This window comes from Gavialis gangeticus, unplaced genomic scaffold (assembly GCF_001723915.1).
Source record: "Gavialis gangeticus isolate Ggan-Ray unplaced genomic scaffold, GavGan_comp1, whole genome shotgun sequence".
Lineage (NCBI taxonomy): Eukaryota > Metazoa > Chordata > Crocodylia > Gavialidae > Gavialis > Gavialis gangeticus.
Genome location: NW_017729009.1, coordinates 3,417,788 through 3,427,504, shown reverse-complemented (window position 1 = coordinate 3,427,504; position 9,717 = coordinate 3,417,788). Strand labels below are relative to the sequence as shown.

The following is a 9,717-nucleotide window of genomic DNA, read 5'->3' as shown; positions in this document are numbered from 1 at the left end:
TTCATAGATTCATAGATTAAGGGTCGGAAGGGACCTAGTAGATCTTCTAGCCCGACCCCCCGCCAGGGCGGGAGAACAACAAAAAACCCCAAAAAGAGAAACGGGACTCAAACGAGTCCAGCCAGGTAGGCATCCAGCCTCTTCTTAAAGACCCCCAGGGTAGGGGCCAGCACCACTTCCCTTGGAAGTTGGTTCCAGCTCCTAGCCGCCCTGACTGTGAAGTAGTTCTTGCGGATGTCCAATCTATACCTCCTCTCCATCAACTTGTGCCCATTGCTTCTTGTTATGCTCTTATTAGTGTGCTGCTGGTTACTACTGCCCAAGTGCAGCACCCTGCCCTTGTCAGTATTGAAATGCATCCTGTTTTTGCTAGCCCACCCCTGCAACCTATCCAGGTCTTGCTGCAGTCTTTCCTTCCCTACTAGCATGCTCACCTCACCCCAAATTTTGGTATCATCAGCAAATTTAAACAGGTTGCTTTTCACCCCGTCGTCCAAATCGCTGATAAAGAAATTGAACAGCGCGGGCCCAAGGACCTTTCCTCCACCTCAACAATTAGTACCTCTGCTTCACAATTCAGTAAAGAAATGGTACTTCCTGTATCCCAAGAGACTGTTAATTCATAGCTGGCTCAAAAGGAAAAGCTGCCATCTCTCTTGAGTCTCCAAGGAAGACATACACAACAGGGGCTCTCATCCAACTAATGACAAAACTTAATCCTGTTTAGCTTGAGATCCAAAGAGATCATAGGCCTAGACCAGGAGTATCAAGCTCATCAGGCTTATGGACCACATGAGTAATGCAGGGTCAGTCCAGTGTAGGCAGCGCATATAGCTTGTACACCAGATCTGTCCCATGTATTGTGTGTAGTATGTAGGGCCAGTCCAGGGTGCTGCAAATGCTGGCATGTGAGTCCAGTCTGAGATCCATAGGCAGACTGTCGATCCACAGGCCAGCTGATAGGGCTCTGTAAGTTGACACCCCTGGCCTAGACCAAGATGCCCATACTTGGATGCCTCAAGGGCCTAAATATTTTTGCTCAAGTCAAGATCATCACTTTAAGAATGATCTCAAACTAGAGACAGCCCTAGTAAAAAGAACTGTATTTCAGTCTCAGATAGCAAGAGTCATCCTCTGAATCAATTCAAAGAGTAAAAAAACCCCAAAAAACGTACAATCTGATCTGAAGACAGTCTCAGAGATTTCTTATAGGTGGGAAGATACTTCTGTGCTGTGGCATCTGTTATCAAAATGGTCCCTGGGGATGCAGGTTCTTCGTCACTGGATGAAGGCCCCTCAGTCTGTCTACACACACGGAAGCACAGAGAACAAACACTGCTTTACGGCAGCAGAGACAGATGGTAGCAGTAAGTAGGCATGGACAACTTTGTTCAAGCAGATGGGATCACCATGATGACCCTTACTGGATGTGCCATAGGGACAAGGTTCTCCAATTTCAAATGGATGGTCTCGTGATGCTAATGGAAAGCCAAGCACCCCACCCCCCTTTATTTACCACAGCCCAGCCTTCTTCCCTTCCAAGGGGAAGGAATGGATACCCACCAGTCCCAATCACAGGGTTAAACTTGGATGGAATAATTCACTTAAAGAGATAAAATGGCTGATAATAAGGCCCAAAAAGGAGCCATGCCTGCCTCCACTACCAGCCAGTCAAATAGCGCTTACCTCTGTGGAGTGGAGCCCTGCTGCAGCGCTTCTGTACTGGCATGTTCTGCACTGGGTTCATGCTGTGGACAGAGAGGTTCAACCTTAGCTCCATGAGGACAAACCCTGCTGGACACTCAGAGGGCAGGAGCATAGGCTACCATGCTTTTCTGTCTGTCAGAGTGGTACTGTACAGCTCCTTACCACAAGAGGGGAAGAGAAGCACCCTATGAAAACCACTAGGCCCTATTTTTGTTGTGCTGGGAGGGGGGGCAGGGGAGAAGTGGCAATCTGACCTAGTCCCAGGTCTAAAAGAGGATCTAGCTGCAGTGCGAGCTCCTTAGTGCAGGTGAGGTAGGAAATGCCCACCCTGATTCCAGTCCCTACCATATTTTCTGTTAGAGACAACATGCACTGGGAGCTGTGGTAGGGTAACAGGTAGCTTTGCTAACTGCAACATCCCAGGGTAGTAAATCCAGGTGTAGACCCAGAGACAGAGTTAATGTCCAGTTCCTAACAGAGCTCTCACAGCTTGCTCTACAGCTCAGGCACCAGCTTCTAACAACACCAGAGTTTCTGGAAGTATAAGAGTGGCCTTCAAGGGACACATTGCAACCATCTACTTTTATACATTATTGCCCCTGCTGTCAGCTTCAGCCTCACTACAAGGTCCCTCTGTGGTTTGGCATGGGTGCATGAACAGAGAAGGGATGAAACAACTTGTCCATCTCTGCTGAGAATGTGGCAATTGCAGCCACCACATATGTGCATGCATGCACATGCGTGCGCACACACACCTCCTCACTAGGGCACTCTTTTCTTCTCCAGGAAAACCACCACCTGCCACTCTTCTTGGGCATCTTCTCCTTCACCAGCCGATCAACAGTGCTCTGTGAAAGTGAGAGCACATTAGAGAGGAGGCCTGCTGCATGGTAAATTATTTCTGAGCCCACAGGAATCCCATGTACAGTGAATGTTCTCACAGCACTTTCACCTACAGGGCTCAGCACAGCGATGGGAAGGTTCCTGGGCTGATGGGGAAAAACAGCTTGAAGCCACTGCTGAAGTTCAGCTTCTGAAAGGCTTTTCCCCAACCCTCCCTCCTCACCACACAGTCCTGAGAAACTTCATGGCACAGAAATGGGGACACTTAGCAAGGGCCAGAGCACACTCCAAGTTCTAGCACAGCACCAGGCACCTGGCTCAGCCCTATCCCTAGACAACCATAGCTCTCTTCAACAGGTCAGTTTGGCAAGAAAGAGCCTCCCTTACCAAAATTTCATTCTTTAGGCACACACTATGGCATATTAGCATGCCAAGTAGGCATGTACCTACCTAAATTCAGCTCTGGCCTAGGTGAAAGGAAAGGATAATCAATGCTCTGCTACAGGGTGGAGCTGGAAGGAGACTGGAAAACAGGACTTTTGGCTCCTGCCCCTAATTATTTCTCAAACTTATTGCAAGAAGCCACTTGAGGCCAAAGCATACCAAGTAGTTTTGCCATTTACCTTGGGAATGTTCTTCTGGAATGCCTGCAAAGAGAGGATCATAGGAGCAGCCACTGCCCAATTATAATACCTGGAAGAAGCAAGAGGTAGATGAAGGTCACTACCTACAGAAAGCTAATACCCCATTGGACTGATGGGGATGGACCAGGAGGCTAGACCTTTACAGGGCCTGAATCAGGCAGAACAAAGGATGCAATTCCTTGACAATGAAATCTGGTTACATGCTAAGCCTGCGCCCAAGTACTGACTTCGTCACAGGTCACTTAGCCAAATCCTGCATCAAAGCCAAGCATAAAAGTAGGGGGTTTAGACTGAACATGGGCAGTGGCAGAGAGAAAGAAAATGAAAGACGGGGATAAAAAAAATAAATAAAAAAAATCAGTCATTTGATCACTCAGTCCTGGCCAGTCATAGCACATGACCCATGACAAGCCACTAGGATATCTTGGCTGAGCTTCAAGATGCAAAAAGAATATTTACCCGTGGAAGGAGCCATTTCCCAGCTGGGAGGGTGAAGTTCTGAGCGTGGCTCACAGAACAGCCCAGAGGGTTCAAGCCTAACTCAGTCACCGCAGTAGAAGTAGCATCTGTCTTGGAGACTCAGGCAGTAGCTTTATTGAGAGTGGTGCCCTATATATTCCACTAGATTTGGAAGATGATAAACCAGAACCAGGCTACTCACTTCTTGTGGATCAGTATCACCAGGTTGGGGTCATCGAGGACTCCTGGGTTCTTAGCAAACTCCTGGTATGAGATGATGTGCTCCATGAACTTCTCTAACAGAAACAGGAAAAGGAGATGAAATACTAACACACCAGCTCCTCGTCATTCCCTAAGGCATCCTGCCCTCCCTCCAGCATTTCTACCCCTTAAGGAGCTATTTTTCATCCCCTCACAGCAAACTCTACCCAGCTGATGAAGGCATCCTGGTTGTTGCACTGTGCAAGTTCTATAGTATAGACTCTTCTCTCCCTCACACCTACCATGGGAGATCTCCCTGTTGTCCCCAAGACCTCCACAAAGAGATAGTGCAACAGGGGACATCCCTTCACAGGTGAATTCTGACAAGTTCTCGGTGCCGCTGTCAATCACAGTTCCAGCTGGCAGCTGGGTGCTGCAGAGGCTTCCAGGATCGGTCAAGGGCTTTGGGCTCAGTTCCATATCACTATTAACAACAAGAAGGAGCAGTGACAATACTGTGTGAAAGTCAGATCTATGTCAGCAGGGCCAGAGTGCGACAACTAACATCCCTCCCTCTCCTTACAGGGGACCTTTTTAAGTATGAACAGTATGATGGACATGCAACTCATACAAATAGGCAATGGAAGTATGTGGTGTCAAACTACAAATGGAGGTATCTTCTACAAACTCAGCTTAACCAGGTGAGCTCAATGGCTCCATTCCAGAGCATGAGATGAGTAGGATCTCCTGCCGAGTGAAATCCTAAGCAACTCACTTAGGAATAAATTTGGGCCTAATATGTATGGCTTCTGCTTGCAGATGCCGGGGGGTCCATTATTTTAAGGACAGGGTAGGCAAATTGGAGCAATGTCCATTGCATGAATGCTGGACTGGGTGCATAGTGGAGGTATCTGTGCAGTTTCCTGGAGCCTACTCTGCCTCTGGCATAAAGTATAAGTTAAACTGCATTGACAGATCATGATGCTGTTAAAGTCTTCATTTAGCATGGCTCAGGAGTCCTATCAGAAGAGTCTTCAGTCCCAGCAATAGCACAGACTGGAATTATGCCAATACTGTAGTGGGACCTCAGTGATTTTTATTTAGCTCTGTTACATCTATCAGGTCATTTGGCATTCATTTGTGTCAAGGGCAAGATCCATCTTTTCTTGCTGCAAGGAACTGAACAATCCCTCCAGGGTTAAGAAGCTGACAGAACACTGGTAAGAGAGGAGCCTAATAAACTCAATACCTTTTAGGGAAATAAAGTGCCACCTGGTCTTCATCCAGGTTGGTGAGATCCTCCAAGTAGATGTCACTGGGACCCAGATGACGACTTCTTTTTGTGGAGCCTCAACAGACAAACAATACGAAGAGATACAATTCAGCCAGCATTTCTCCAGCCCACCAGAATCTTACAAGAGAGAAAATCAATAGCATCTCTCCCCATGAAGTCTTCTAAAAATTGAAATAAGTCAAAGATGGCGTCTCAGTTGCTCTGACAGAATTTTCCAACAATCTTGACAGCAGCAACACTGCCAATGCAGGAGAACATAGAAATGGGACCAGTTATAAAAAGACTGATAGGTCTGTCTACTTCCATTCTCCGAGCTAAGAAGAATGCAAACCAAACACTTCTCCAGCCACCTCACAAGAGGCTGTTTGCAATTAGCATAAGTCTGTGTGACATATTTGGACTGATATTTCTTTCTGCCTTGCTAGGCAGGGGTAAATCCAAGTAACTCCACTCAAGCAAGTGGATTTTCCCTTGGGTTTTTTCCTGGTATAAAAGTAAGCTTTGGCTCAGTGTTACCACCTGTGCCCAAGTGTTCAGGAGTCACCTAGAGATGGCTCTGCTGGAAAACATAGGTCACAAATACCAGCTCTATGAGAAGCTCTAAGTGCCTTATTGGGTCAGACCAATGGGCCAATGACAGTCCCTGCATTATAGGGACAAACAGCACCTGTAACAATGTAAGCCCCTGCTTACCCTGCTTCCTTTGGTTTTCCAGTTTGGTTTCCAGGCTGTCACCAGGCTGGGTGCTCTCCAGTTTTGTTGGCCTTGTGGCAGGTGCCTCTTGAACACCAGAAGGATCCAGCTGCAGGACTTGCTCAGTTGTGGCCTCCAGGGTCTCCTCTCCTCCTTCTTCTGCAGCCCCTGCCTCTCCCTGCTCCTCTGCCAGGGTGGGGGAGGCCTCCAGAGAACTCTCTGCTGTGTCTGCAGACTCAGTCACAGGGTGGAAGTCCTTCAGCACAGGGAAGCCATTTCCATTTTGGAAGACAGGTGTTGGCCTAATTACAGGTGAGGTACAGGAACAGGGCACGCCCTGAGAATCCACTGTGACCAAGTCACCTTCCAAACCCGCCGTGATGGCTAGGAAGTGGGTTGTCTCACCCACTGGGATGGGAGTCATCGTGGCAACAGTCGCTGTTGTAGTGACAAATGCTGTGGACTTCACTGGTTCAACTCGCTCTGATTTACTCACCTTCAGGAAGTGGGGAAAGTAAAACAGGTGTCAGCCCGCTACGTTCTTCTCTAAATGGGATCAAGCGGAGTCTCCTTCCCTCCCAGATAGGTTTCTAAGCCCTAGCTGGAACGGTGCAGCCATTAGTCAGGACACATACTTGAATGGTGGGGTGAACCAAGAGCCCCAATCTGGACAAATGTCTCTTACACCCTGCTCTCCAGGATCCCCAGTTTAGAGGAAAGAGTATGTGATGTAACCCGAAATACTGCAGCTTTCCTCTAAAAAGCCATCCTGGGATCAGCACCTTTGCACCAATATAACTACATCCACACTAGGGCATTTTACCCCAAGCTCCACTGGTTTCACAAAGAGTTAGTGCAGCACAGAAGCTGAACACAGACAAAACATTATTTGGTTACTGGACTGCAGATACATATAATATGTATGTGTATGCACAACTGGAGTGGGAAGAGATGTTGCCACTGGTTATCAGTAAAGAACTAGCTCAAGCACACATTACACAGAAAAAAAGCAATATTCAAAGAGAACACTGAAAGTAAAAAAAAAAAAAAAATGTTGAAGAGTCAGAAAGTGACAGAATTAAGATGACCCCCGCACATACCCAATTCTCTCTCCCTTCCAATGAACCCGATAAGCCCAAGTGCAAATGCTTTCCAGGCCCATCTAGTTAGCTGCTTTAATCTTGTAAAGCAAGATTTGTAGATACAGCCACAGTGGATGCTCAGAAAGCAGGCAGCATTAATGTAGTGCTATTTTGCATGATCAGATCTAGATTACAGACAACGGCCACATCATCCAGAAAACCAGTACCTACTTGTACATGGAGTAGGTTACACAGCAAATTTATATTATGGGCCTGCTGATGCCAGAGCTCTGCCAGCAGAGCCATGATGGTAGAGATATGGTGTATAAAAAGGGGGGGTTGGCCTGCTTAGCTGCACCACCTTCCTCAGTGATATAGGTTCTGCTGGCATTTTCTGTCAATGTATCTGTGTCCACATAGGGAGGCTCTTGACACAGCTATGTCAGCCAGCATACTCCTAGAAGGCATATAGCTATGCCGCAAAACTATGTAGGATAGACCAATCCAGAGACTCACTCCAGCAGGTCTCAGCCTCATATAAAAGCAAAGAACAGGACCAGTGAGTCAGAGGCAGTAACGACAAGAAAAGGAAGACTAAGATGCGCTGAACCATGGATTTAAAGCAGGCCATGCAGAATGCAGAGTTCCTCTTGAACAAAGGCAGCAACAACCATAGTTCATTTTCACTTATTTGAGAAAATGAAAGGGCAGCCCAAGTATCAGGACAATCATATTTTCTTCCAAAGTCAGGCATTGGCAGCCCACAGGCATAGGATTCAAATGTGTGGAAGCTCAGTTGTGTCTTTCTGAAATGATCCTCAGGGATTATTTGTGCCCCGTGCACTCACCTGAGGGAGCCTCCCCCAGGCCCACTGCATATGAGACTCAGCTCCAAGAGAGGATGGCTCAGCAGGTTTAATCTCCAGTTCAGAGTCACTTTTAGGGGAAGCTGGACGGCTTGGGGAGAGGCTAGAGAGAAGAAAAGGAAATGACAGACCCTTTCAATTTCCACAGCTCCACAGCTCCCCTCCTCTTTACCATCCTCAGGTCAAAACCCTGAGGTCTCAAATGAGCTCAGGGCACCATTGTACTGGATTCCATATTACAAGTGAAAAAGACCATTCCCTCACCAAGCGACTTTTTATCCAAAAAGGCAAAACAGACAAAGACTGTGTGCCTGCTTCCCTTCACAGAAGTGAAGGGCCTTACCTATAGGTACACAGCAAGTCAAAGCGGAAAGATTTGTTCCTTGATTCTAGCCCAGTGCCTCTGGACCACACTACTCCCAAGACCCTTCTCCCCACTTTTCTGTCCACTCAGATTTCTCCTTGCAACTTCACAGCTCTGGCTCCAAGGTCATGGCCTGAGCAGGGCTTCTAGCTTTCTTTAACACTATTCACACATTTTTGAGCCAGGGAAGGTCCATTCCCTGCTGCTTTCTAGTCTATTGAGCTTCCAAAAGCCATTCTAAGTTTTCATCAAGCTACATAATCACTTCATTCTGCCATTATTACCTCTCCAGTGGAGCCACCTCCCCATCAGAATAAGGGTAGATCTCTTTGGATAGTGAGGGCCCAATCTCCTCTTCTGGCAGGTCAGTGAAGGAGAAATAAACTGACTCACTGTGAAAAGAGAAGAAACAGCAGAGATGAAGATGGAATTGCCAACCCTGAGTCTTGAGCTTTGCAGACAAATTTGGCCAGGACTTTACCCTAATACTAGCAGTATGTGCAGAGGAAAGAATCCAGACATACATGTACACTGGCTTAGCTTCCCCAAGGTGTTGCAGTAACAAACTGGTGATGCAGGGGAGCAGGATCACCACCATTTGGTATGGAAAGTTGCTTACCTGGCATCACACAGGCCAATCAGTGTGAGATGGATTCTGATGGCCTCAAGCCATCACATCTCACTGCCTTTAAGGAGTCCCAGAGAGACAGACAGACCCCAGGCCTCACTTACGAAGGAGTCAGCTGTTTGTGCTTTTCCTCAAGAGACCTTTCACTCCCCGTTCCTTCCTGCTCTTCCACAGTGGAGTCTGCTGCCTCCTTCCGCTTCGGCTTCTTCTTGCGCCGCCTTTTCTTACGAAGGGTCATGTTGGAAGTTGATGTTTCTGTCTCTCCAGACAGACTGAGTTTAGAAACTCCAGGCTCCTGAGATGATCCAGCTGTATGATCCGGGCTTTCTTCCAGTGGGATGGGTGAAGTGCAGAGACGAGAGGGGATGTTTCCCTGGAAGGGAGATAAAGAGAGGTAATTGTTGTTAACCTTTGACCCCCTGGTCCTGCATCCTAAGACCCCTTCCTGAAATAATACACACATGGAACCCTTTCTAAAATAACCACAAAGTCCCTGTGCCCTTAAATGAACACCCAATTCAACCCTGCTTAAAGAAAGATTTTAAAGGCGACACGCGTAGGGTAGAAAATCAAGACTACACAGACACAGACACATAGCCCAAGGCAGCAGAGGTAGACTTAGATTGCAACAAAGGAGAATTAGGCTGGATATCAGGAAGAATTTTCTAACCATGAGCATGTTTAAACTTATAATTGTTTAGACAGGAATGATTTCATAGATTTCATAGACATTAGGGCTGGAAGGGACCTCAGAAGATCATCGAGTCTAGCCCCCCACCCGAAGGGCAGGAAGTCAGCTGGGGTCATAGGATCCCAGCAAGATAAGCATCCAATTCATTCTTGAAGGTGTTCAATGTAAGTGCTTGAACCACCTCCGATGGCAAGCTGTTCCAGACCTTGGGGGCTTGGACAGTAAAGAAATTCTTCCTTATGTCC

At 47.3% G+C, this 9,717-nt stretch overlaps 1 protein-coding gene across 4 annotated transcripts in view; it reads right to left on the bottom strand.

Annotated features, from left to right (window-relative positions):
* Positions 1-9,717, bottom strand: part of LPIN3 (lipin 3) — a 53,878-nt gene that overhangs the window by 6,303 nt on the left and 37,858 nt on the right. For all 4 annotated transcript variants that reach the window (XM_019509797.1, XM_019509798.1, XM_019509794.1 and 1 more), the window contains 11 exons: positions 8,886-9,154; positions 8,438-8,545; positions 7,772-7,892; positions 5,842-6,337; positions 5,104-5,203; positions 4,157-4,338; positions 3,856-3,949; positions 3,174-3,243; positions 2,463-2,555; positions 1,687-1,748; positions 1,176-1,305 (listed from right to left, as the gene is read on the bottom strand). In XM_019509797.1, coding sequence (XP_019365342.1) covers positions 1,176-1,305; positions 1,687-1,748; positions 2,463-2,555; positions 3,174-3,243; positions 3,856-3,949; positions 4,157-4,338; positions 5,104-5,203; positions 5,842-6,337; positions 7,772-7,892; positions 8,438-8,545; positions 8,886-9,154 — 1,725 coding nt within the window. The remainder of the gene's footprint in view (positions 1-1,175; positions 1,306-1,686; positions 1,749-2,462; positions 2,556-3,173; positions 3,244-3,855; positions 3,950-4,156; positions 4,339-5,103; positions 5,204-5,841; positions 6,338-7,771; positions 7,893-8,437; positions 8,546-8,885; positions 9,155-9,717) is intronic.